Source organism: Alternaria hordeiaustralica, assembly GCF_023758085.1.
Source record: "Alternaria hordeiaustralica strain BMP 2776 chromosome Unknown scaffold_11, whole genome shotgun sequence".
Taxonomy (NCBI): domain Eukaryota; kingdom Fungi; phylum Ascomycota; class Dothideomycetes; order Pleosporales; family Pleosporaceae; genus Alternaria; species Alternaria hordeiaustralica.
Genome location: NW_026056783.1, coordinates 118,872 through 145,622, shown reverse-complemented (window position 1 = coordinate 145,622; position 26,751 = coordinate 118,872). Strand labels below are relative to the sequence as shown.

General features: G+C 53.9%; 9 protein-coding genes across 9 annotated transcripts; 5 read left to right on the top strand and 4 right to left on the bottom strand.

The window, feature by feature from the left end:
• Positions 1 to 834: 834 nt before the first annotated feature.
• Positions 835 to 3,794, bottom strand: J4E84_005977 (uncharacterized protein; the record flags this gene model as incomplete). Its single annotated transcript, XM_049388569.1, has 8 exons — positions 835 to 1,180; positions 1,232 to 1,704; positions 1,752 to 2,305; positions 2,352 to 2,633; positions 2,684 to 3,016; positions 3,066 to 3,590; positions 3,639 to 3,683; positions 3,740 to 3,794. 8 exons carry the CDS (start codon positions 3,792 to 3,794, stop codon positions 835 to 837), a joined length of 2,613 nt encoding a protein of 870 aa, XP_049243468.1.
• A 3,044-nt stretch (positions 3,795 to 6,838) lies between these two features.
• On the top strand, positions 6,839 to 7,494 carry J4E84_005976 (uncharacterized protein; the record flags this gene model as incomplete). Its single annotated transcript, XM_049388568.1, has 2 exons — positions 6,839 to 7,067; positions 7,127 to 7,494. The coding sequence occupies 2 exons, from the start codon at positions 6,839 to 6,841 to the stop codon at positions 7,492 to 7,494; spliced, it is 597 nt and encodes a 198-aa protein (XP_049243467.1).
• Positions 7,495 to 9,504: 2,010 nt separating this feature from the next.
• J4E84_005975 (uncharacterized protein) lies at positions 9,505 to 10,005 on the top strand (the record flags this gene model as incomplete). The annotated part of the gene is made up of 1 exon (XM_049388567.1): positions 9,505 to 10,005. The coding sequence occupies one exon, from the start codon at positions 9,505 to 9,507 to the stop codon at positions 10,003 to 10,005; it is 501 nt and encodes a 166-aa protein (XP_049243466.1).
• A 1,779-nt stretch (positions 10,006 to 11,784) lies between these two features.
• LSM2 (U6 snRNA-associated Sm-like protein LSm2) lies at positions 11,785 to 12,239 on the bottom strand (the record flags this gene model as incomplete). Its single annotated transcript, XM_049388566.1, has 3 exons — positions 11,785 to 11,919; positions 12,024 to 12,171; positions 12,226 to 12,239. 3 exons carry the CDS (start codon positions 12,237 to 12,239, stop codon positions 11,785 to 11,787), a joined length of 297 nt encoding a protein of 98 aa, XP_049243465.1.
• Positions 12,240 to 12,621: 382 nt separating this feature from the next.
• J4E84_005973 (uncharacterized protein) lies at positions 12,622 to 15,309 on the bottom strand (the record flags this gene model as incomplete). Its single annotated transcript, XM_049388565.1, has 1 exon — positions 12,622 to 15,309. One exon carries the CDS (start codon positions 15,307 to 15,309, stop codon positions 12,622 to 12,624), a length of 2,688 nt encoding a protein of 895 aa, XP_049243464.1.
• Positions 15,310 to 16,501: 1,192 nt separating this feature from the next.
• J4E84_005972 (uncharacterized protein) lies at positions 16,502 to 17,724 on the top strand (the record flags this gene model as incomplete). The annotated part of the gene is made up of 3 exons (XM_049388564.1): positions 16,502 to 16,606; positions 16,657 to 17,043; positions 17,458 to 17,724. The coding sequence occupies 3 exons, from the start codon at positions 16,502 to 16,504 to the stop codon at positions 17,722 to 17,724; spliced, it is 759 nt and encodes a 252-aa protein (XP_049243463.1).
• A 422-nt stretch (positions 17,725 to 18,146) lies between these two features.
• Positions 18,147 to 18,860, bottom strand: J4E84_005971 (uncharacterized protein; the record flags this gene model as incomplete). The annotated part of the gene is made up of 2 exons (XM_049388563.1): positions 18,147 to 18,723; positions 18,784 to 18,860. The coding sequence occupies 2 exons, from the start codon at positions 18,858 to 18,860 to the stop codon at positions 18,147 to 18,149; spliced, it is 654 nt and encodes a 217-aa protein (XP_049243462.1).
• A 683-nt stretch (positions 18,861 to 19,543) lies between these two features.
• On the top strand, positions 19,544 to 21,994 carry J4E84_005970 (uncharacterized protein; the record flags this gene model as incomplete). Its single annotated transcript, XM_049388562.1, has 1 exon — positions 19,544 to 21,994. The coding sequence occupies one exon, from the start codon at positions 19,544 to 19,546 to the stop codon at positions 21,992 to 21,994; it is 2,451 nt and encodes an 816-aa protein (XP_049243461.1).
• A 1,274-nt stretch (positions 21,995 to 23,268) lies between these two features.
• Positions 23,269 to 26,539, top strand: J4E84_005969 (uncharacterized protein; the record flags this gene model as incomplete). The annotated part of the gene is made up of 2 exons (XM_049388561.1): positions 23,269 to 23,573; positions 24,031 to 26,539. The coding sequence occupies 2 exons, from the start codon at positions 23,269 to 23,271 to the stop codon at positions 26,537 to 26,539; spliced, it is 2,814 nt and encodes a 937-aa protein (XP_049243460.1).
• Between the last annotated feature and the right edge of the window lie 212 nt (positions 26,540 to 26,751).

Sequence of the window (26,751 nt, the reverse complement as noted above, 5' to 3'; positions counted from 1 at the left end):
GCTTTTGCTAAACCGGCCCGTTTGAACGTTCTGGCTTCATCGAATTAGTAAAGCCTGGTGGCTGGGATGCTTCTGAGTGGTGATCTCAAGAAAGATGCATATGACGCGTGTATGTTAATGTACGATCACTTTCTGTTTTGGTATTATCTAAGGCGTCGGACGGCACCGGTGGGACTACAGCAGGGTGAATAGATTGAGTGGGGATAGCTGGCGCGCTTATGATGTAACTTCAAGATGCCAATGTTGAAACTCGAGACTGTTCTTGGAACAACTGGGCCTTCGAAGGTTTGATAGAGCGGCTGGGTACGTTGGCTTTGTTGTTGAGGTTATCATTCGTAGGCTGGGACACGAGAAGTGGGTACCGTGCTCCGTATCATCATGAATGAGGAAGGTCAATAATATACGTCGCGATAATGAGGGTACAGTGTCTTTGTTCAAAGTAGTATTACAGTGATGGTGTTTACGCTAGATAATATCGCTAGCGGCGCGTAATCGTCATTGCGGTCGTGCTTGCAGGTATCGCAAAATCAGCGTATTGTACAGGCGCGCTTGTTGTAGCGCTTTTTGGGGGACTCCCGTCTCACGGTGGTGGTACAGCTGAACTGTCTTCTCAATCGACCTTCTTTTCCAAGCGGGCGCACCTTCATCCATCAGAGTGGTTTGGACAGCAATGTGAATGACGCCGAAGCGTGTCATGCCGTCATCTCGCCGTGACCAAGGTCAGACAATGTGATGGTCATGCGCTTGCCACTCTCCACACTTCTCCGCTCACTGTGGTTCCTGCGAAGTGCATTGCACAAGCGGTATAATCTTGATCAGGGTTGACGTCATGCCTCAACGCGCGCGTTTGTACATTGACTGGTCCCCCATGGAAGCGTTGTCGTCCCACCGGCGCTTGAGCCCGTCCGGTAAAGAGCTGGCGACTGCTTCCTGCCACATCGAAGGGGTAACGTATACGGGTGCAGTGTTTCCATATGTCGAGGCCGGGGGCATCTGGCCTGGGACTGCATGGACGTTGCTGGACTGGGGCGATGTGTTCGACATTTGGTAGCCTGGTTGCATAGCCTCCTGCGCTGGCCGCATATCGTAATTGGTTCCTGGAGGATGGGGTCTTAGCGGCGGAGAAGCCTGAGAGGACGCGCTAGTAGGAGGGGGCGTACCAAAGGCTACATTCCATTGACTGTATTGTATTAGTTTGTTGTTTCAATGAGAACGTGATGATTGAACTTACTCAAAGATGCGTTGTGGGTTCCATTGGGCGTTCTCCGGCATTTGCATACCAGAAGGTGGCTGAGCTGTACGGTGACCAGACGCCATCATGACCAAAGACTGAGCTACGGGAGAGTCAGCCTTGGATCCGCGGTCGGATGCCGAAATTGGTGGAGTAATGGGGAGTGCATGGTAGTTGACCTGACCTGGTTGTTCCAAGGGCGAGGGATGGCTCGGGTGACGAGGTCGGTATGATCCCTGGTGACCCATAGGGCTTGTTTGTGGAGCTACTTGTGGGCTTCCGAATGGAAATGTCGGTTTCAGTTCAAAAGCTTTTGAACAATCGGCCGAGAACGCTTGGCGCAGGCTGTTGACTTGCTGTTGCATCTCAGGCATCGGAAACGAGGGAGACATGGTTTCCAGGACACGCATGTGGCGTACGAAGAAGTTCCTGGCATCATGGTTGATATCTGGGTCCGGGCATGTCACGGCAACCTACGGCTGTTAGTCAGATGGTTTACTGTACAATGAATATGACATACCAGGTGCAGCATGGTGCATGTCAACACGGCGTAGATGTGGAAACTTATGCCTCGCATCATGCAAAGCAATCCAGGCATGCCGTAGGTCTTGAGAATCGCCTCTTGAAGTTTGCATAGGTTTTTGGCGGCCGAGTAGCATGTGAGCATATGCTGCTTCCATATACCATCATATGACTCTGATACGGCATGTAGCTGCGGGCGGAAGTGCATAATGATGGCCAAACAGTGATAGGCATGCATATTCGCCAGCTGATGGGACGGGATCCAAGGAGCAGAGCCATCCTGGGGGTAGACGATCTGCATGTCCTCAGGAAGCTCTCGTAACCAGAGGGAAAAGTCGGTGTTGTGGCCAACAAAGGCTGGATCCAGTGCCCAGTCCGGGTTCTTCTTCCTGAGTCTTCCGTACACAAGGGCCGAATGGTGAACGTTCTTAACAATACGGGCGTATTGTACGAACTGACGCGCAATCTGAAGCTCGGAAGGATCCTGTCCTGCGATGTGTCTGGGCATCTCCAAGTCTACGGTGTCAGTGGTAACACCAAAGTCATAGCGTCCTATAGAAGTCAGCATTTCCAAGTACCTTCTTCAAACCCAACATACCTTGAGGACCGCCAATCATAACCTCGAAGACCATGCACATCTGCCATACCCTCGTTTTGGCAACACAGTCGTGTACTGTCGATCCGCATGATTTGCCCATCTGATGGGTATCGTAATGTTCGTGTAATTCAAGGTCCTTCGCCATGGCTACAAGGCTGACAGTCGCCATCCAAGAACGCCAGAAGTATCCTCGCTTTGGTGAAGCTTCACGAGCTTTGAGCAATAGAATCATTGCCTGCATCGTACTCAGGCGGGACACGTCTTTGAAGCTCTCCTCGTGCTCTGTAACTTGTCAGTAATCGTTTTTTCCGTCAAGACAGGGCGCTACTGACTTGTGGCAAGGGCCAGCCATTTGTTGCCCTCCTCTGAGTCGCCGAGCATCAACGAAGAACAAGCAAAGATTGACTCTAGCATGAGTGGAGAGATGGAGTCCGGAGCGCTGTGCCATTGCTGGTAGAAGTAGGCCTTGTTGATGACGGGGCAGTATGGGTGAACGTTGGCGAAAAAGTAGTCAAAGTAGTGCATTGCCCGATCATCATCAGGCATCATCTCCGGTGGTATGCGGACCGTATGATCGAGGCTTACAGAAGCTGGTAGTACGACCTCGTACTCCTCTTGTGCGGGTGTTTCGGCCAGTGCCTTCTTCATGTTAGTGATGTATGGGGCTAGACTAGTTAGCTTGATGTTTTTGCAGCAAGATGCCATGAAGCTCACCAATGGCTGTATGGTCGATCTTGAGTTCACCCAGTGCCTCGGACAGACTAGATACAGAGTCACTTCGCCAATGGGGTTCCGATTCCGGTGGAGTTAGGATCGCCGGCGGGCCAGCGGGTTGTTGTGAGTAGCCATGCTGAGGCGCGTAGCTCATGGTTTGCTGGATGACCTGGGGCTGAGACATGGGTTGATAATGACACGACTCCTGGGACTGCTGATCCACGTAGGGCGAAGGCTGGTACATGCCTTGGGTAGTCGGCATGGAAGGCGGCATTTGGTGAGACATGGCCTGCGACATGGATGGATGGCGCTGATAGTCATGTTGGGGAGATGGGTCCGGGGCATACTCGAGCGGTTTGGGCTCCAGGTCAAAGGTTTGCGAACCGTTGTAGTCCTTGTCATAGCTGACTGTAGGCGGCACACAGTTAAGCTTCAGACGAATGCAAGCAGCACAGGGCCATGCATTCGTTGTTGCCGCGTCGCACTTGATTTTGCGTCTACGACATCCTTCGCATGCTCTCATTACTGCTCTACATTAGCATCTGCATCTCAAGTCAAAATGTGCCTTCATACCTTTCAGTCGTTTGTGTCTATTGTGTTCGTCTACGAATACATAATCTGGAGATGTTGTCAGCTGCCTTGTCCCCAAGACACTGAGCGGCGTGTGGACTCACTGCGCTGGTTTTCGCGCGGTGCCAGCGTGGGCGGCGCAAAGGTGAAGCTCTGCATTTGCGCCGTTTGTGGCAGCAGTGGCCGTCCAGTGGTCTCCGGGGGCATAACGTTAATAGCTACCACGAGCCGGTCCGGAGTGACAGCGCAAGGCCTTGCGCAATGGTTGCAAGCAGCGGGGTTGTCGGCTATCCACTAAGTCGATGAGGTTGTGTGCGGTGGTCGGTGTGCAGCCAATGGTAGCGGCGCGCGATGACGGTCCAGAATGTCCTGAGGGTCGGCGGACGGAAGAAATCGCGGAATGGCCAAAACTATACACAAAGAAAGCGAAATCGAGAATAGATGCACTGTAGAATGCTATAGCGCAAGGGAAATCTCCGCGACGCCGCGGCGTCGTTAGGTTATACGGCAGATCAGGGCAGAAGGCGCATAGGGATGGTAGGTGGAGACGATGTCTGGCATACCGGGGTTTCGAAGACGCACTGGCAGCGGGCTCGCAGCGTGGCTCACGCGCACAATAGTGGCGTCGCAGTGTATGGATCTCCTGAAAGGCGAGAGTATTGTGGTCCTAGGCGGTTGGCCGTGTATGAAGGGGTCGATAGGCGGGCGAGGGGTAGACGATATGCGACTTAAGCGTGCAGGATCCAGGAGCCGCACTGCTGCACAAGTAGCGCCTTTGGTATGGGCGCCCAAGCTGCACGCGCGTGAGCGCAAGCGTCCGCTACCAAGATGCTGCGGGCACAGGGAACTGCCGTGCTGTGGGGGTGTGAGGCAATGGGCAGCAGGGATTGTGGTGCCCGTTGGAGACGGCCTGAATCGTAACACGTAGAACGACGGGTAGTGTGGACCTCCTCGAAGCACTGCCATGGGCCGGGAACGATTGCTATAAAATCAGCGGGGGCAAAGTCTGACAGCTGAGAAGACGGTGGTACATGGCGGCATTCTCACTCAGCAGACTTCATGGCAAAGTAAAAAAACTTCAGCGGACCGAGTACGCAAGCTGTTGCGAGGCTCTGGTGGCGGCTGCATTTGCTGGATTGCCCAGAAAAAGAAGATCAGACGTGACCAGTAGACTGCAGCAGCCCGGACCTGGCCGTGATAGGGCTGGACAATGTCGAAAACCTTGCGCATGCATTTAGTCGGTTCATAGTCGTACCTAGTTTCTCATCTCGCACAGCCTTAGGTGCCTGAATGTTTGAGACATGGTCTGCCAGTGTCACCGCAATGACAGGTGGGCCTTCTAGAAAGTGATCTCCGGCTGCTAGCCTCGATGACGAATATTATGCTTTAGCCGACATATAATACAGCAGGTGTACGACTATAGCTGGCTAGATAGGGGCACACAGATGGCTCTGGTAGGACGCTGCACGACCTGCCAGGAGCTAAAGCGAAACAAGTCTTGTCCACATAGTCGCGGAAGAGACTTGGCTGGTAGCAGCATGAGGATAGGCGTCCACTACTCGACGCGCTTTGGCCTCGTTGATGTGCCGCTCTGATCGGTGGCATCTCCATGGCCGCAGACTCGACGTTCACTCGAGACTTTGCATGGGTTGGGCAGACGGGATCCCGTCGCATGCCGCAAAGGCTACGGCAGAACCGGTGTGTGTCGTTGAGCACGACACATCGGCGAATTGATTCGTGCGGAAGCTTGGTAGGGCCATGTGCAGGCAAGGTTCTAACGGCAGACGCATCACCATCAGCGCAGCCCGCATGAAACAATATTACTCCAGATGCTACCCTCAGTTGGGCTAACAAGATTCTCGAATGTGTAGGTAGCATGCACAGACAGACGGCATAGCATTTGCATGAGCCGAATACGAGATATTGCGGCCGCGAAGCGAAACGTAGCTGAGGAGACTTGTCGAGGGCTTCGATCCGGCGCATGGATCGTATTTTCGTCCGCCACTGGCGATTGCATGACATGAAGAACGACCGAAGATTGCATGGAGAGCTAAAGTTAGGGTCGAAAATCCCTTTCTTTAAGGGCTGTTGTAATCTGTCAACCATGTTGCCGGGTCGCGTTCTCTCTCGCGCGGCAGGCGACAAGGCAGCTGAAAGATTAGTTCCCCACCACGCAGGTGGTATGATGGTGATGGCGATGGCAGTCAAGGCGCAGTCAGGTTACGAGTGCTAGCTTCGATCACGCAGAGACACGACGGGCGTTGCCAAGGGGAGCTTTGTATGGAGCAAGACGGGATGGTGCCATGACTGACAGGTGCTGGCGCCAGGCTACCGTCGACCTTTGGAAGGTCGATAGAAGCAGTGGTTTCCGTGGCGCGTGGTAAGATAACACGATACTGACCTCATCAGTCATGCTGCGCTGATCACTGCCGTTGATCTCCCTGCAGCTCAGGAACACGGCAAGCAAAGCAGGGACAATCCAGCAGTGCGGTCAGTCGTACGCCGGATGAGGCAGCACTTCCGTTATGAAGGCACAAGTGCGGGAGGAGCCGACACAGGTCGTTGGGACGAGACTGCCATTGGGAGTGATTAGTGAGAAACATGTCGTCAACACGATCACCATGGGCGCGCGAGCTTGGGAGGTGAGCAGGTGGTGGATCAGCCGGAAGCGTCGGCTGCCGATGGGGTTGAAGCCCAAGGGCAGTCGCCAGCCGCGCTGTTTCTCACCTTCTGGATGCGCACTGGGGATTTGCCGAGGCTGGCCGAGCAGAACGGCAGCAGGCAGGAGGCCACGAACTGTATACCCCGGCGGCGTGATGGAATGACACGAAGCTGCAGACACTAGTCAAACACACGGGTGCCCTGGTGCTGTGGTGTGAACGGTGCACCCCACACAAGTGTCCCCTGTATGTCGCGGATAATCTGCGGGAAATTGAGGGCTTACAGAGCAATTGCTAAGACGGCGGGCATGGCCGGGGGCAGCGGTGGTGGTGGAGGTGGTGGTGAGGGTGAAGGTGCAGGCGGGTGACATGTTCCGAGTGTCTGGCTGGCTAGCACATGCTAGATGACGAACACCGAGGAGGGGCTGCTGGTGGCCCGGGCGCGCCTTCCTCGCAGATTTGCTGGAGAGGCAGGAGCCCACGACGGCTCCTTCCCTCCGCCACCATCACACCACGACGCCGCGACCCCTGCCAACCGCCGCCATGGAGCTCGACAAGGACAACGCCAACCCGACCATCCTGAATCCCTCGGATCTGCCCTCCCGCCGCAGCGACGCAACGGCAAAGAGGCGCGATGACGGCGGGACCGGCCTGTTCGACAACCTGATACCGCGCTACAACTACCTCAGCGACCCCTTCGACGACAGCGTCTCAGCCGGCGATTCAGACAGCGACGACGCACGTGAGGACATTGACGAGCAGGAAATCTACGGTAGGCGCGCCCGCGGGCCCTCGATGGCGTTAACGTTTGGCTGACCCCGCGCATGACAGACCTCATTTCCACCATCTGCGACCCTGAACACCCGCTGTCCCTCGGCTCGCTGAGCGTCGTCAACCTGCCAGACATCCACATTCTGCCCCCCTCTTCACCGCTCTCGAGCATCAGCACCGTCGTCGTCGAGATCACGCCGACCATCACCCACTGCTCGCTGGCCACCGTCATCGGCCTGGGCGTGCGCGTCCGTCTCGAACAGGCACTACCTCCGCGCTTCCGCGTCGATGTCCGCATCAAGAAGGGCACCCACAGCACCGACGAGCAGGTCAACAAGCAGCTCGGCGACAAGGAGCGCGTCGCCGCTGCCCTCGAGAACGGCACCCTGATGGGCGTGCTGAAGAAGATGCTCTCTACATGCGAGTAGAATCTCCGTCATGGTTTGTCTAGACGGGACCATATCACGATATCGGCTCTTCTTACATCGGCGTCACCAAGACATCATCTCCGCCACACCCGCACACCGTACACCGTATTCCTACAAACATGGCATCATCCCTCCGACGGACACCGGGATGAGTAGTCGCCCAAGGAGGAAAGCCTCGGCTGTTCACAATATTGATGTTGTCCGGCAATATGCAAACCGCACATGCATGCGGCGCGTACCCCATCCCTGCGTCGATCATTAGCGTCGTGTTGGATATAGCATGTTCCTGCAGGCTAATGTCGTACACAAAGTCAATTCCGACCTCACCACAGATGCATCGCTGGTGGAGGGTGTGATTTCGCTGTCCGTCCAGGCGAAAACAAGTTTCGATGGCCAAGATGCCCGAATTGGTACGCAGGATGATGTGCCTTCACAGTAACATCCGGTGATTTAGCCGCGAGCACATTCTGCAGCCTTGGAGGTTATGAGGCGAGTAGGATTAGGGGCAGACACAGATGTGTAGAAGTCTTATGAACAGTCTGAGATTGCGTATGCAATTCTTGAGATGACGTGGCTCATGGAACCACACATGTCTCTGGTCTTCAAGAGATATATTCAGGCGCAGATAGCAATCGATGCAGCATACGCAAAGCGTCTACAGATTTGAACAGGCATTATAGAAATCTGTTCCATGGATAATGTGATGTCTCTGCGCCCTCTCCCACCCCCAACCATTTTTCCCAACTGCCCGCCCTCCTTCCTAGTCCTCCGATATTCCAGTCCTATCTGCAAATTCCTGCAGCATCTTAATCGTCTCTTCGATCGCCAAAATCTTCGACTCATTATCCAGGTCGTCAAATCCGTCGCATAATTCCTCGATTGCGATTTCCAATGCGATCTTCAGCGTTCTGTAACGTCTGGCCCTTGCCCTCAGCTCCTCTGTTTGTCTTTGCAACTCTCGGAGTTGTGCGTATTCGCAGAGTGAATGAAGCAGTAGTATCGCTGGACTCGCAAGAAGAGTGACGATGCGTGGAACTTTCATGAGGCCGCTGTAATTGAGGGCCGAAATGGCCATGGAGGCCACGAGAGTAAGGGTGTATTTCGAGACAGTGATTGGCGTGTGAAGTTCCATGATGACAGCTAGTGAGCAGCTGGCAAAGATCTTTGAATATAGACGTGATGGTGTGAGTCTTGTCTTGATCTAGGTACGAAGAAGTAAACGACGACCCTGTTCGCGCGCGGGAGCAGTGTGTATGCACTTGCCGCTGCACCTGGGCACTCACTTCAGCTCAGCATCACATGATCTACAGGCAACCGCTGTATGTTCCATAGTACCGCGTTGGTGTAATCACAACCGATAAGTTCACAGTGTAGTCTTCATATACAACCTCCCTAAAAACAGCTTTCTTACACGCGACTCCTTGCAAACCAAAAAAAACTCAACATGCTCGTACCATCTCTAACTGAGATCCTCTACTGGTTCATCCATGCTATAATATCGGTGAACTTCTGGTTCATCGTATGGCAGATGCACCAGGGTCACAAACGTCTCCACCCTCTTTTTTGCGGCAGCCCTGGAGGCCTCGAGGCAAATGGTAACCGCGCGTCTACTCCATCCAGCGACGTCATAATTCACGTATGGCGCTTAGCAGAAAGCTGGAAGGCTTGGAACAGAATGGGTGCGAAGTAACAGATGTAACAGATGCGATGGATGCAAATAGACAGTTTGAAAAGTACCTGGGTAACCTGCCTAGTTGCAAACGAAATTTGACTGAATATAGCAACATGTGAAAAGTAAATGAGCGCTTTCCATTCCCCACATACCAAAAGTCGATACTAAGAAGTGAATGAACCAGAACCCAAACACTCCCGCCGTTAGCTCCGCCCAATCCAACTTCTACCAGCCCGCAAGACTAACGCAGTGACCTTTGAGCTTATCGGCCTTCTCGTACGCCAACTATCGTTCAGGGTACCTTGTTGCTGCGCACCAACACCTCACTTCTCTCCACCATGTCGCAACCCCAGCCTCCATCCGCATGGCTCGTACTCCCATGCATGCTCCTCTCCCTCCTGATCACCCGCTTCCTCACCGCACTATTCACATCACACAACGAGCGCGGCCTGAGCATAGTCGCCAAAGCAGCACTCATCTTCGTCGCGACACTCGTCCTCACCACAACAGCAGCGACCTCACTGTTCCAATCTCTAGAGACCACGCAACCGCATACCAGGAACGTTCTGCGGAAGAGACGCAACGTCTCGCCCTTGCGCGAAGAGCGCATTCAGGCGTGGCGCGTCAACACTGCGCCGACTCTCCACTGGAGCTCTTCATCGTCTGATGAGGATGGGAAGGCAGTGAAGCAGAAGCTTGTTAAAGAAAAGAAGGAGAGAAGGGATGAGAAGTCGTTGAGGAAGCGACTGTGGATGAAGTTCAAACCAAGGCGGAGTGAAATGCTTGGGGGTAGGAAAGAGACTATTGAGGTTGTTGTGAGGGAAGATCCTTGGGTCTAGATACCGAGGGATGGAAAAGGCACGATTGATCTTCTGAGTGTGTACAAGAAGGCAGGGTTGAAGACTATATTTGGGTGTGACACCTATCACTGGCTACTCGCCCCGTCTGCTTCTTCCCGTCTCATCGTAATTCCCATTTGGTAGACACCGGAAGTACAAAAAGGTAGCGAGCAGAAAGTTTTGAACACTCGAGCAATGTACATCCTACATCCAAGCACAACTTCAACCCCCGTCCGTCAAATCCCAACACATGACAAAACCAGCTCAACACTCACATCTTCACACTCGTGCCCATCATCTCCAGAAACTACCCAAAACCCCCCCATCACCAACACTCCCCTGCTCATCCCCTCAATACCTCACCACAACCCTCGACATAGCCCTAACCTCCGCCTCCGCCTCAAGAATCTCCAATATCTCCCTCTCAAGCCCAGCATTCACCGCAGTCCCCTCAGAAGGATACGCATCTCCAAACGCCGAATTTGCCGTCGTCGTAACACCACTTCTGTCGTATAGTGGAACACCTCGCTCCCAGATGGATATGGCTGTCTTCTTGCCGTCCGTGTTGCTCTCTTCATCGGTGTGCGCGCGCTTGCGGAACAGTCTGGGCAGGCTGATTGGTTTGGTGCGGAAATAGATGATGGCGCTGATGATGTAGATGGTGATTCCGATGGTGCCGACTACGCATATGAGGCCGATGGCTGTTGGGGTGAGGGTTTCGGAGGTCAGGGCTTCGAGTGCGGAGCGGGTGTGCAGGTAAGGCGCTAGTGTGGCTGGGGAAATGGAAGATGGGTAGGAGATGGGCGCCATGATTGTTGAGGGGGTCGTCGCTTTTGCGAGTATACTCGTTGCGTGGATTGTGGTTTCGAAGGGACTATTTTGAAAACTTTTGAAAGTGTGTGCGTGGACGTCGTCAACCGGCGGAAGAGCGGTTGCGGTGTTGGTGTTGTTTGGGGATAGACGGAGTCATATAGATGCGCAATTTGCCAGTGGAGAGGACTGTGGGTGAGCGTAATTTCTGCGCGACATGTTCCGTTTGCTACGAAACGGGTGAAAGGGACGGGGGACACGTGCGGCGTCGTCTCTTGGGGTCGGATAATTGCGATCTCCCTCATTTGAGGAGTACCTTTGTGTATGGGATGGTGATGTATTGCGCGAGTCTTGAGTGGCTCGTCGTCGCCCTGCCTTATCGTAGTACCAGTGGATGGAGTGGATGACAACCAAGATATCGAATCGCACACACAGCAGTGATCCGTCTGTTGGAGATAGAGACTGTACGGGAAACAACGTACAGGGGAAGCGACATGGACGACAATAGAGATCGCAAGTTTGATGCCATAGTTGTGGGTAGGCAAAGCGAAGGAGGAATGCACGCATGTAGAAAAGCAAGTTGACGTCGATGGCCATGTCGAATATGAGCCTGAAGGGGCAATCTCCATGTCCCGTGAGCTAGGGAGGAATTGAAGCAGGGCGTGTAAATGACTCGAATCGAACAGAGGGTAGAAAAGTAGGACAAGAACAAAGACGGGCGAGGATATCACCTCGTACTCATCAAAGGGTATATTCACATCACCAGCTCTGCAAGCGCTCTTCGTGCTTGCGCAACCTCTGCGCTTAATCCCGTTCCAGAATTCCAGCTCTCGCGCTTGGCCACGCTCTTATATACCGTGGGTTGTCATGTCACATTGCGCCCGCCCACGCGCGTCTTGCCCTCCTCATGTTGCCGCACGAACGGTCGCATCATCACGCGTTATCCTAACACCTGATGTCCTTCCTTTCTCATTTCGCCTTGTTCTTCGCCGCCTCAGCCTCTCTCCTTGTCGCGTCTTCGAGTAGAGCGGTGTCGACAGCGCCGGAAGGAAGGTGTACGTATCGGACGACGGAACCGCGGATGAACATGTCTTTTGTCGAGCACTATTGTAAAGTTAGCTTCAATTTCTTCCCATAGTCTACTTCGCCATCTCTCTGGCACATTGTCTGGTCCGTACGCAGAAGAGAGTCGCGATGCACAAACGTACCAAATGCGGCCACCTCAGCTCATCCACCGCCTCTGCATTGTCCAGCTTGATGTTCAGGTACTGGTCCACGCTCTTGAGTGTTCCGCGGATCTGGACTTCGTTCTTGAGTTCGACGGTGATTTCGTGCTCGACGAGCGTTTTGAAGAAGCTATTGCGTTGTCAGTTGCTGTTGCGTCATTGTCGACGTGGACCGGGGACTCACCTGAAGAAGAGCATTGTGTATATGTGAGAAGAAGGATTGGGGTAGAGACGTCGGAGATACAGCCAAGCGCAAGTTGGGTCGAGTGGTCGCGACTTGCGGTGCACATGGCACAGTGACGAGGTTATGCGCTGCGCATGGGCCGCGTGGGGTTCGCGCCGCTGCGAGCGAGGCTGATCCGCCGCCTCGCCATGTCTCTCACTCCACCATCACCATCACATTGATAGGCAGACACTCAGACAACCAAATGGGACGACTGTGATAGACACTGTCTTCAATTCATCTACAAAAGAAATTCGCTATTGTGGTATCAACCTAGTCCAGTCCAGTCCAGCCTATCCAACACCGTCTACCCAAACACATCGTAACTGTATCACATCATGTTCAATCCCGTTGCCATTACTTCCTCGCCCAGCCGGACAAAGTCCTCCATCCGGCGTGGCCTTGCGCACCCTCCTCTAGCACGTTGACAACTCCCTCCAATAGCTTCTCCTCATCCTTGCCCATCTCCATTTGCAACCTGAGCAGCCACCTCTCCCATGCCCAGCTTCCAACTACACCTGTCAACATCGCCGCGTCCATGGTCGTACCAAAGACTGGCGCGTCCTCGAGCTCAATCTCGCCGTCTTCTGTGATGCGACGCTCTTGGTGCTTTGGCTCGGCGCCAACGGCAAGTGTGTCCTTCCAGTTCGCTGCCGTCTTTCCCATGGGAAGGAGCATCCACGCCCTTTGAACGTCCTTGAAGCCCGCCTTGGAGACGCGCGGGAGGAATGTCTTGGTAGGCTGCGCATCGTAGCCGCGCGTCTTGAGGTTGAAGCCGAACTCGACACCCATGGCCTGAGCGTTGTGGCCAGCATGGACAACGTCGGCATCCATGAGGCTGAAATCAAGAATACCACCGGGCTTGAGGCAGCGGTAGCACTCCTTCAAGCACAGGTCGTACTCATCTGATGACTTGCCGACAGGCTTGTTTGTCTTGAGGAGCTCGTAAAGTGTGCGTGCCGAAACTACGTCAAAGTGACCAGATGGGAAGGGAAGAGTCCACAGGTTGGGAACGGTAAGGTGCTTGTGGTTGTCGGGGCCCTTGACGTTGGATGACATGTTGTTACCCGCAGTGTAGACAGTAGTCACCGTAGCGTATGGGTAGTCGTAGGCAACATCCCACGCCCAATCGTTGGTAGCGACACCACCAACGTCGAGGATGCGTGGAGCACTAGCGCGTGTGATGCATCGCGCGGCAGGTTTGCTGAGGAGCTTGCCACCGTTGAGTTGCTTCTGAGCCTGCAAGACCCAGTGGATGGGTAGCATCTGGTCGAGCGCTTGACGCTCCGTCTGTGCGCGCGCAATCCTCTCCTTTAGTACAGTTGGGTCATTGACGAAGAACTCAGACACAGGTCGCGGTGGCGCTGGCCGCTCTGGCTGGCAAAGCTCGAACTTTCCCAGGAGCTGATCGCGATGTGCGAGAGGATTGCAGCGTCGCTGTACGTGCATAGCCTCAGCGCGAGTCTGACGGTGGATGAACGTATCCTTCTTTTGGCACCGAGAGTGAAGGTACTCAAGGCCTTGGACGTAAGTGGTGATGGGCTCATCCGCCGACTCCTTGACTGGAGACTTAGCTGGCTCATCCGCGAACTTGACCGACTTCTTGACCACAGTCTTCTCGATCGAGTTGCCGCGGCTGTGGGTTCCGCTGGAGAGGCTGGGAGAGGTAATGTCGCTCATGTCACGAAGAGCGGCCTGTAGCTCATCTTGTTCCTCCAACCATCGGCCGGTCATCTCGAGGTTAGCAGTAGACACCTTTTGAAGTCCGGCGTTGTAGTTCTCGTCATACTGAAAGATGGTCTTGCTAGGGTTGATCTCCTTGATTTCCACGTTCTCATCGGTTGGGCTGCTAAGGAGGACTGGGCGCGATGTCGCCAGAGGCTCATCGTGTCCATCGAGAGTGGATCCGGCAAGAGTCGAGTTTCGTACCGGGAGAACTGGCACAGCTGGTACAGCTGGCACGGGGTGTGGGGAAGTGTTCCTTCGGTTCTCCTTCTGCCATGGAAGGTTGTAAAACCTCTCAGCAGTTGAAGTGTTTGGGATTGACTCATCGCGCTTGGGAATACTCCAGGTGTGACGAGCAGTCGATTGAAGCGATGAGAAGAAACCACCGGGAGAAGGGACAGAGAGCGCGGAAATCGGTGTGCTACCAGAGGAACCGTTTCCGAATACTGTTGAAGGGATGCTTAAGCCGAGGCTTGGTCGGGAGACTTCTTGCATCTCGCCTCTAGCCTCAACCACTTGAAACTCCTGTTGCTCTGGTTCCTCGTACTGCTCAGCAGATGGCGAGTTTCCGAGATGCTGAAGAGTCTCCATAGCTTGTAGGTCCAATTGCACAGGTCCCCACGAGTCAACGCTGGACATGGATCCGCGTCTACGTTGCGAGACAGGGGTGGCAGGGCAACTGAGCTTATCCATCTCTTCTGATGTGAGGCTGCCGTCCAGGGAAGGGGCTGCTGAGTGCTCAGGCACATGCAGGTTGTGAGAGTCGATCATCTCAAGGAAGCGACGCGATGGGGTCAGTAGCAACGATGGAGTAACGGGCATCGCCGAGTTTGCACTCTTCAACTTCTCAATGGTTGGCCATGCGGAAGGCGAAGGGATGACGATGGATGGGTAGCGTCTCTGTCTAGGCTGGGTCGCAAGCTTCTTGACTGATGCGGATGCATGGAGGGGTACCTCAGCCTCATCGTCGGTGATGTCGTAGAGGGAGTCGAAGTCGCTGTCAGCACGACTCGCCCGGTTTACTGGGGGATATGTAGCCGAGTGAACAGGAAAGCGCGGCGACGGCTGCGGGGTCATATCGAATAAGCGTGCCTTGGGGGTAGGGAAGTCGTCGTCGATACTGGCTGGTGACGCGGGACTGGGTAGGTATATCGACGAGGTGGAATATCTTGCTCCGAAGTAGTAAGTGGGAATTGAGGACTCGTCGTCGGTGGCATTAAGTGCCTGTCTCTGATCCAGCGGAGACATGGCTTGATGAGAGTTGGCCATGGGGCCGAAGGTCGCAGGATGGTATACTGCAGGCTCCAGCATCTCAGGCATGTTGTATATTGCGGTGACGTGAGCACCGCCTTGTGCTAATATTACTAAAGATACCTATGAAAATCCGAGTAGGCGGGAGTGCGGCGAGGGTGGTAGGGGTCCAAATACAGAAGTACAGGGGACCAAACAGAGGCGATATTAAGATGAGCTATAGCCCAAAACTGCGCTGGTCAACAGCTTACTGGTAAAAATGGAATTGCTTCGATCAACGAAGACTTGACGGAAGAAGGGGCTCGGAAGAGGACTAGAAGTGAATGGCAAAAGAGAGTCGATGCGGCGCGAGCGCGATGGTCAGAGGATATATCGCGCGTAGACGCCTACTCGTCGAGTGACTGTGGGCTAGTGTTACTGTGGCATTCGTCCGAGCTACACTGCCAGTTGGCCGTCCACTCGCATAGAGGGCCGAGTCTGGGTGGAGAGGCAGTAGCGGCTCAAGGTCGGCCACGACATGGCAAAGAGGGTGAAGACGGCATGATTGGCCAGTGTCAGTTTATGGCGAGCAAGGTCAATACCATGCGCTAGAAACTTTGGGCTAGAGGAGCGTTGCGCTGCACGGCGTGGTTGGGTGTTTGGTTGTAAGCGCCGGGCTGTGCTATTTGCAGCGCTCGCGTTCTGCACGCTTGTCCAATGACAGGACGCAGCGGCGTTGGACAGCATACTCGCCCAATAGTGCCTCGTCGAAATCGATTCTTGCTGCGGGGCTGGATATTGTCTCACGGCCTCGAGTTGGACGCGAGGCGGTGGTTGTGGCTGTCCTCAAGGCTGTCATGTAGGAGTAGTCATCCCGTGCCATGTGAGAGGGAAAGACCAGGTGCCGAGACCCGTCGCAGCCATCTCGGCAGTACAAACACGCGACCAGCCACGCGGTTGCCGATCACCAAGATATAACAATAGTGAAGGTTTCAGTCGATTTAGAGCATTGACGGCCCCGTTCAGCAAACATAGTTGATTCGAAACGTGAGGTGGTGAGCTGCGCGGTCTGCATGGTCTGCATGAACAAGAACAGAGGTGAGGCGTGCCAAGGCCTGCAGCGGGGCATGGATGGAGGGGCAGGCGTGACGCTGATGCCGTCAACACCAAAAAGCTATCGTGAGCTCCGTCACACTAGCAATTTCCACAATCTCCCCATACCACCCATTGGCGCTTCTCTCGATCGCCTATACACACCGAAACCGCACTAGAACCGCCCGTCATGTCACCGCCTGCCATCATCGCGCCGTCGATTCTGTCGGCAGACTTCGGAGCGCTGGGCAAGGCCTGTTCAGACACAATCTCCCAGGGCGCCGACTGGCTCCATGTACGCGATGCTGAGTTTCGGGCTGGAGGGCACGCGACTGACACGTGCAGGTCGACATCATGGACGGCCACTTTGTGCCCAACATGACCTTTGGCGCGCCCGTGGTCACCAAGATCCGCTCACACGTCGACCGACCGACCACCGCACACGGCAAGGGAACATTCGACTGTCACATGATGATCGCCGAGCCCAAGCGATGGGTGCGCGACTTCAAGAAGGCTGGCTGCGACCTGTACTGCTTCCACTACGAAGCCGCCGTCTCGTCAACCGCGGCAGACTCACCTAGTGGGAAGTCGGACCAGAAGACATCTCCCAAAGAGCTGGTCAAGTTCATACATGGCGAGGGTATGCAGGCTGGTATCGCAATCAAGCCGAGCACACCGGTCGATGTGCTGTGGGAGATACTGGAGAACCCAAACAAGGACGAGGTTCCGGATGTGAGTTCATCACCCCTGCACCGCCATGCTTTCCATCATCACAATCGATATCACGAAAGGGCCGCACGCGCTATATGGTGGTTAGAGAGGCCTCGGAAGTGGTCGAGCAAAGCGAGGCTGGGTAGGGCTGACCCTGTTGGGGCGTGGGCGGCACGCGCTGGCGCTTAGGCATACCAGCCTGCGTAAGCCCACTGTCAATCAGTCTTGACCTGTGCGTTCTTTCGAGAAGCCTGCCGCATGCTGCCCAACCGACTGTCCATCTATTGGCCACCTGTCAATTCAGTAATCCCCAAAGTTGACATCGGTACCTACCCGCCCACGCCGCTGGCTGCTCCCGCAGGATCAATAACCTCAATTCAAGGCCCGCGTTAGGCCACGTCACGTTCGGTACAGATTTCATGCTAACATCCACAGATGATATTGATCATGACTGTAGAGCCCGGCTTCGGTGGCCAGTCGTTCATGGCGTCCGAGCTTCCCAAAGTCACCGCGCTTCGACAAAAGTACCCAGAGCTACAGATCGAGGTCGACGGAGGTCTAAGCGAGAAGACCATTGACCAAGCTGCTGATGCTGGCGCTAATGTCATCGTTGCTGGCAGTGCTGTATTCGGCGCTTCGGACCCTGGAGACGTTATCAAGAAGCTTAGGGAAGCGGTCGATAGCAGGAGAGGAAAACTATAGAATGGATAACGATACAGACCGACGAATTACGACAATGACTGTAGATGAGCGTATGTACAAATAGAAATGCGAAGAAGCTTACCATGTAGATGCTGACATGCGTCGATGCAATGTTACACAACCTGCCGGCTAAATTCTACGCCCATGGCCACCTGTTGGTCTTCATATCCACAAAGATAGCAGATTCGGCAGATGGTATCGACAGGGCTAGTGGTCTTTCCGCATGATATCACAAAGAGGGCCGTGGAAGCTACATCACTTTCGGAACCTAGCTTATCACTTGCATTGAGAGATTGTGAAGGCTACATTTCTTTCGGAACCCAGCAACTGCCTCGCAAAAGGTTATCTTGGCTACTACATATCCTCTGGCTCAAGTCGAGTGCCACACAAAACCGTACCGTGGTACCTACATCGACCCCAAATTACTCCTCACATTCATCGGCTGGGTCGTTGTCCTCCTCTGGCTCGTACTCAGACCCAGACCAGTCTGCATCTGTTTCTACATCAGATGCTTCAATCTGATTGTAGGTGCGTGTACGTCCGGGTAGCTTCGGGACGGTTGTCCTGCCCCCATCCCGCCCCCGCCCAGCATGCACTCTGAACTCCCGCTGGCGATTGAGGCGCTCCCTTCTTGTCGTGGCGATGGTTTCAGCGTGAAGTACACTGGGTGCTAGACCATATGTCTCTTCCCCTATGTCCGTAAGCATCTCCAGATCTGAGGAGGCGAAGTGTGCCATACCTGGCTCACTGTCATGAAGAGGCCCAGCGAGGGTCTCCTGATACCTCTCTTCATCGAGGCCCCATTCTTCCTCCTCGTTTTCGTCATCGGCATCGTCAAATTCCGACTCGTCGCTGACGTATACATGTGTATCTTCCTGGTGGAAAAGCTCTTGGCGGCATAGTGGACATCGATTGTTGTTGGGCATTTCAGCCTCGACTTGCTTGACGATGCAGTGGTCTCCGAAGATGTGGCCACACGGAAGTTGCACAGGGACGTGCCTAATAGAGAGCATCTAAGTCAGTGTGCCGTTGTAGTAGGGACCATCAAGTGCTACTTACTCGGTACTGTAGTCATCCAGACAGATGCTACACTTGAGCGGCTCTAGCCCCTGAACGAACTGGTCTTTGGTCAGCATTCTTGCTGTAGGATTGGGCTGAAATGAATGCAGATGTAGACAGAGGTTCGACGGTGAGGTAGAGTCTACGAAGAAGGTTTTGTGCAGTTGATAGGAAAAGTAGTATCATAGTACGCGCGGAGCCGGTATAAGGTCGCATCACTTTCATCACTCCAATATCCACTCTTGGATTCACTTCACCGTTCACCCTCTCCACGACTCGTACATTGCTGAAGAAATTCGACATATACTCCACTGCTGAGTTTCCGGTTTCAGTCTAGCTGTGTATCCGGAAGCGACCATCTCTTGCTTCTCGCAATGTTCCGCTTTATGATAAACTCTTCAGCAACCTCAAATTGTAGAATGGGTCTGAATGCATGTCCTCGTGATGTTTCACTTGGTTCGTGTATGATCGCAGCTGTGACGATGATGACGTCGGCGGGTATGTATATAGTGAACTATGGAGCGAAAACCACAGAGACAACGAAGACTATTAAGACCGGAACTTCGAGATTGTAACGCGACACTCATTTTAGAATAAAGAATTTACTGCGTCCTGCCAAGTGAAATACAGACATATGGCAAGAGTAGTGGATTCCTGTGGGCCATCGCTAGCGCGTACCCATGCGCCGGAACCCCGAACATTTTCTTGAGCTTCTCCACAACAACACTTCGCGTCCACCAAATCGACTCACGCGGGTTGCATGAGCTCTGATATGGCGAAACGAAAGCGCGGCACTCGCGACGAGCCACCTCCTGCCGATATGGGACTCGGTGCGACACTGGCGCACATGCGCGGCGAAGCGCAATCCGACAATGCGGCAACCACCACGACTAACGGAGACGAAGAGGGCTGGAGTGTAGTCAGCGGCTCGAAAAGGAGACGGAAGGAACGCGGATCGCACTCTGAGCACAACGGGCGCCGCGCCTCGAACTCGCCTTCGCCAGCTCGCAGTCCGGGCCATTCGCGCGACACGGATGGGCAGGGCAAGCGCAAGGCACGATCGCCACCGCCGCAGCAAGATGCAACTCCCGACAACCCATTCGCAGGCAAAGACGCCCAACTAGGAAATCGCCTTTCCTCCACCGACAACCCATTCGTCACATACAAAGCTGGCTCTGAGCAGTCAAGCGAGAACATGACCAGGGAGGAGCGCAGGAAAGAGCGCAAGCTGCAGAGGAGCTACCCAGCCATTGAGCATTCACATCATGCCCGTCTGAACTCGCACGTGAAGATCACAGACCTCCAGTCACTGGTGCTGTACTTGCTTGCTGACGGTAATGCGCCGCAGTGGGTTTCCGTACGCAGTCGTGCCAATATCCAACAGGTCGTCATGCTTATGGTTCCGGGATTGGACCTGGGTATGTTCAACGGCGATGTTGCTTTAGACGCCCCGTCTCAGTCCGAGCCTTCTTTTGGAGCAGAGACAACGGACGCGCAGACTGATGCTGCCATAACAGCTGCAAAGGCTGTAAAGGATGCAAGGGATGCAAAGCCCAAGCGGCTCAACATTTCGCGTGATGACTTCTATCCGGCTAGTCTCAAGGCCGAAAAACTACCTGCATCGCTGAAACCTCTTGCTGATATCTTTGAGCATGTCTGGCCCATCAAGGCTATAGGCGAACATCGCAACAACCAATACATGAGGGTGCATTCGCCCATACATACGATGCTAACCTCACAAATACCCAAGACGCAAGAAGAGAAGCAGATGAAGAAGACGGGGAACCACAAAGGCCCCTTGCCGCAGAACTCGAAGAACTGGGAAAACAAGCGCACGCGCATTACCGAATACATCGCCAGTCTAATGGAACAGCAAGAGAACGAATACGTGCTACATCCAGCAATGTTCACCACTTCGGAATCCAAGGAGGCCAATAACGAGAGAAGGAAGCTTGCTCATCAGAGTGCTGATGACGGTTGGGTCGACACCAATGTCGCTACCTTGGAAGATGCAGAAGTACCTGAGATGGAGATTGAACAAGGCAGTCTGACTGCTGGAAGACACATTATATCCGTCGACTGTGAGATGTGCAAAGCTGAGAATGACCAGCTTGTACTCACTCGCATCAGTCTATTGAACTGGGACGGCACTACGGCCCTCGACAAGCTTGTCAAGCCGAATGTCGCCATCAAGGACTACCTGACCCAATGGTCCGGTATTACAGCGGCCATGCTCCAAGACGTCACAACTACTCTAGCGGACATACAGAAGGAGCTATTGGAACTCATCACACCGCGTACAATCCTTGTGGGACACTCGCTAAACTCTGATCTCAACGCACTCAAGTTGACCCACCCCTTCATCATCGACACTGGTATCCTCTACCCGCACCCTCGTGGGCCACCATACAAGCAGTCGCTGAAGTGGCTTGCGCAGAAATATCTCAAGCGCGAAGTGCAAAAGGGCTCAGCAGGTCACGACAGTGTGGAAGATGCTCGGACATGTCTCGACCTGGTCAAACAAAAGTGTGAAAAGGGCCCGCGCTGGGGGTCGGGCGACACAAACGCGGAGTCTATTTTCAAGAGAATGGATCGTTCTGTACGACCAAAATCAAACGAAGTGCATCGTGCCGGAGCTGTCATCGACTGGGGCGACCCGAACAGAGGTCACGGTGGCCAAGCTCGAGTCTCCATAGGCTGCAAGACCGATGAGGAAGTAGTGGAAGCTATTGAGCGTACAGTAAAGGGTCAAGCTGAAGGCAAGGATGGCACTACTGACAAGATCGACTTTGTCTGGGGACGTTTGCGCGAGTTGGAGCTTGCAAGAGGCTGGTGGGACGACGCCAAGACGGCCGACGTCGAGCTCATTCGACAGAATGCCTTGCAACGACTGGGTCTTCTGAAGGACGGCGAGGATACAGATGTTGAGGTTCACGGACCTGAGCTCGGCGATGCCGTCTCCAAGACCATTGAACGTATCGGGCAGATATACGACGCTTTGCCACGCTGCACGGCCTTTATTGTGTACAGTGGGACAGGCGACCCTCGAGAAATACGTCGCTTGCAAGCAATGCAACAGCAGTATCGCCGTGAATACGCTACCAAGAATTGGGACAACCTCAGCGTCAAATGGACGGATACAGAGGTGCAGGCTCTTTCGAAAGCCTGTCAAGAGGCTCGCAACGGCGTTGGCTTTATTGTTGTCAAGTAAAGTACGAGTATTCGTACCTCGCGCGTGCTACGTGCAACGCAACGTGTCGTAGTACATGGTGTCCGAGCGCATATCGCTTGACTGACACTCTCGGTCGTGGCGTATGAACGGATAATCGGGATGCATAGGCTGAGAGGCTGAATGCTTTCTAGAACATGCGTTGTGTTTTGCAATTATCGGTAGAAAGGATTAAACGCGAATAACTATCGTGCCAAGGGCACAAGTACTGCATGACATCAATCAACATCCCTGTCCACTTTCCCCTTACTTGGAGTTAAATTAGCGCAAAGCTTTTCGCCGCCTCACAGTGGGCGAAGATTGCGCAAATTCAACTCTGTAAAACCATAATCCCATCTTTGCCTGTGTGAGATCGCTGCCACGGTACAGCAGTGCCCTCAGCGGCGATCATTCCGTCATGATGGGAGGCGGGTACCAGTTGGGACAATGCTGCTGACGACGACATGGAAAATGGCATGGATAAAAGCCAGAAACGAGTAGTCTGGCCCAGATATAGCTGCAAATGTAAATTCGGACATGTAGCTATCATCCTGCATCGACATGTTATGCTAATTGGCCCATGTCGCGGATCAAACTTGGCAACCTGTAATCGTCGCAATTTGATGGTAATAAAGATAGCCGGCGCTTGGTCCCGGGATGAGTAAACTGCCCCATAACGATAGTGACTACCGATCAGGTGTTGGGATGCTGTGACACGAGTTCATACCTGTGCACGTCGACACATGCGTACCTCGGACGGTAGGGAACTGCTCGCATTCGATAAACGGACGAAATTACAGCTGAAGAGATCTGGCTGTTGCGCGAGATGGAACAGCTAGCGTGTTGCGCTTGCGATACGAGACGGCTTCAGGGCTTTTTCGCAATAGAGCGCATCTAAATTGATAGCGAGGCGCGCTAACCCCACTCGGACTCATGCATGGCTAATCATGGAATAACTCCTGCTAATTATTTCACTTGCCCTTTCCCTCCTCTGAATTAGCTCTCGTCTTTCAGGGTTCCTTCCAGTCTCCGCCGCAACCGCCTATTCTTGTTGGGGCCTACCATTTTTTCCTCTTCGCTTCCAATCTCACTGCGCTTGCTGAAACGCTATCCTGGACTGAGACGCGTCGTCGCGTACCCGAGACCGGTAGTTCAGCTTGCTTAGGCCCACCCTCTTTCATCCAACTTTTATTTGTTGCTATCTAGCACTTTTCGTGCAGCCTCTCCGCTCACTTGCAGCTATCGCCTAGGCACTGTTGTGTCAATGGGCTGCATCAATGGCGGGCTCCAGGCGATCCGGAATTGGCGAGGTGGAGTCAGACATGAATACACATGAACTTCAGCCATCACCACCAGAGATTGTGGAGAGTGCTGATGAGGCCTCTCCACCTTCCCCGCCCACCAACCGTGCAACTAAAGCATACTGCAAGAATTGTCAGAAGTGCATTGGAGATTTCTACAACTCCTGGTACAAGGTCACCGGCAGCTACTTCGTTCCCGCCATGCTCGGCTCTTACAGCTCTACCTTACAGCCCATGGGCAAACTAAAAGCGGCGTCAAAAGGCACCGAATTAGCAGGATGGTAAGCTGAACCCAGATATGACATTGGTCCCTTCTCCCTTTACAATTGTTTGTCGCACCTTTCCCTCTTATAGCCTTGGCTGGCTATCAACAAACCCCAACACACGAGTTGGCGTATCCCGGCTGCCGATGGTTACATGGTATTTTAAGTTTCTTCCTCTAGACGCACCGACGCTAGCCTGCACCAAATCTTTCCACACTATAGATTAACATCTATTAGACGTGTACGCCCGCAGTTCACGTCCCGCATTCCTTATTGCTATCCTTTCGTTCGCACAGTAACCTTGGGACTAACTCAACACCAGTACCATTCAGCCTTTATCGTGCCCAGATCCGGCTTGCGTAAAGACAGCTATCGGATTCACTGTTGTCACCGCACCTGCAGGAAAGGGATCCTTTCGGTAAGTAACTCCTCCTATGGCCTTTCAAGTCCTTGCATGATGGCTGACCTATGACAGTGGTCGAGATTTCTTCAAGCTGGGTCGCATAGAACTGCAATGCGAGACAGCACCAAATCATACCATTGTAGTCGAACCTGAAGTGGATGCCTCACAAGACCTACTAGCGAACGAAGACACCCCAAGTCCTCCCTCGTCGAGAGCAACACCAAAAGCGTCCTCGGCTGAAGCTATGGAGATTGACTCACGTGCGCCATCTGTAGATCATCCAGATCACACTCGCGGGCGGTACGAACCATCCCAAGACCGTAATTTACAATCGCAGCAGCAGTCGTTGCACCCTGTCGGAGACAACACACCGTCGTTACCAGCACCATCATCGATGCAGTCTTCGATACGGAACTCCCCACATGCTTTTGCTCAAGACGCGCTGAGCACTGCACCGCAGTCAAATTCTCCCTATCTTCAAGAACCTCCTAAGTCTCGCCAAGGGCCTGGCGTTGAATCAATAAGTGGTCCACCTGAAATGCCAATACTGGTCCCTCAGACCAACGGCCATCACTATCCTCGTTCGCCAGAAGACGTTAGCATAGACGCTATGGCGCGTATACAGACGCAAATGTCACACAACAGTGGCGCCTTAGCTGCGCACACCCGCGACATTAGGCTTCACCAGGAGAAGATGGACCAAACAGCAGAGGCACTGCGTCAAGATTACCAGTTCAAGTTTCTTCAGCAAGATGAGCATATCAAAAAGGTGGAGGCGCTGGCCGAAAGATTACAAAGTGAGATGCATGGCATGCGCCAAGCCATGGAGAACATGAATCGTGAGTTATATGCGATTAGGATGGAGAGGCAATCAGGAGCTTCGGCTACGCCCCATGCCGCTCCATCTTTCGCGGCGCAGAATGCAGCATTAGAGCAAATGGCGCAGCAGATGAATGTTTTGTCGCATAAGGCAAGTGATGTAGACCTTCTCAGTACTACTATCGAGATCATGAAGGGAAAAATCTATCGACTCGAAGAGCGCGCCGGACCGGAGCCCTCACAAGCACCGCCATATACGTATCAGGCACCGCAAGCATCAATGGCACACCCACCTCACTCGCATCAGAGTACACCAACAATGACGCCGAGCAATAGAGCACCCCAACCAGTAACCAATGGCCAGCCACAGCAATTGTCGTTCGTCGCTCCTTCCACTACGGCGACACCTACGAGCGCGCCGAATCCCACGAGCGTCGGGCCCACTGGAAGTCAGGCTGGCGGATGGGCTACCATCAACGCGGGGGTGAAACGAACACATCAGAATGGCGTTGAGAATCCACAGGAGGCCAACACTCAAGCACCCGGTTCGCCCAAGAGGCAGAGGCTTGTTGATGGTGGTCCTTCAGGTTACACGGCTTCGCAACAAACTCCCATGACAGACCATCGCTTTCAAACGCCTACGATACCGTCCCAACAAACTGTACCTGAATCTGTTCTCGGATCGCAATCGCAACAGTCTTCCTACACCCCTTACGCCACACAAGATGGCCCTTCAGACGCCAGCTGGCAACCCGAGTCCCAGCGTATGATCGAGCATCGTCCGCGTGGGCGTCGTGGCGGGGGTCCTGGAAGTCGGGGTGGCAGAGTTAGGAAGAGTATGCCAGCCCACGGTACACTCGGAACCCCTGATTGGGAAAGGCCTGACTGGCAAGGTGTTCCCGATTCTCAGATCAGCCCGTCCGGATACTACCAACACGTCCCGCAGCCAGGACGAGGAGGCATTGCGCGGCGAGGCAGTGGCGGCGGAGGTGGTCGTGGCGGTTACCCAACCAGCGACCGTGCTAGCAGTCTAGGTCTACAAGGTGTGACAGCTGCTATGAGCTTCGGATCGCCGGGTGACATGTTTGGATCGGCAAAAAAGACGCGCACCAAGCCCATTAGGAATGCAGATGGAGTCTTGATACGCAAAGACGGCCGCCCAGACATGCGCTCACAATCCTCAGCAGCTAACCTCCGCAAGGTGCATTCACGCAACGAAGGCGAAGCAAGTCACTCACCCACTGGCTTCACACCCACCAACCATCAATATGCGGCCTCAACCAACGCACCGGACACGCCGAGTCCAAGCGGTTACGCAGTGGACCCAAGCGCCAGCGATAAGCACAACGCGATAATGGGCAAGATGTTTCCCGCTGGTGTCGACGCAGCACGAAAACAACAAGACTACACTCGTCAAGTCTTTGAAGAAAACACCGATCACACCGTCCACCCACGGTCGCAAAACCACGCCCCCGCAACAAAGGCGGCAGTCCAGATCAAGAGGGAGCAGGTTGAGCGGAACCGAATCTCCGAGACACAGAGTCCACGGGTGCAGGAAACAGATGTGGACATGGACACAGGGGAGGATCACGCCGACGACGAGCGTCAGACGCCCGAGGAAGGCAGCAGTCACCACGAAGGTGGTGTAGATCCCGAAGACCAGACTCAGAACACGAATATGCAGGAAGATCGCGGCACAAGAGCTGCCTCACAGACTAGTCCGGAAGATGAGGCAGCTGGAAAACCGCGTAAATTCAACTAGGAGAGCAGATTCGATCCGAAGACAGGGGTGCAAAAGTTTGTGAGGGTAAAGAACAAGTAAATTCTTTGTTGTGTATTAGTACTTGGTAGACTATCAATAGTGTCAGTTGATACGAAGGAATTTCATATTTCTGTGTTGATTCACTTGAATGCCAATGACCCGTAGAGCCTACGCTGACGTTAGGTCACATACTTTGCGTCTTGCTGTGTTGA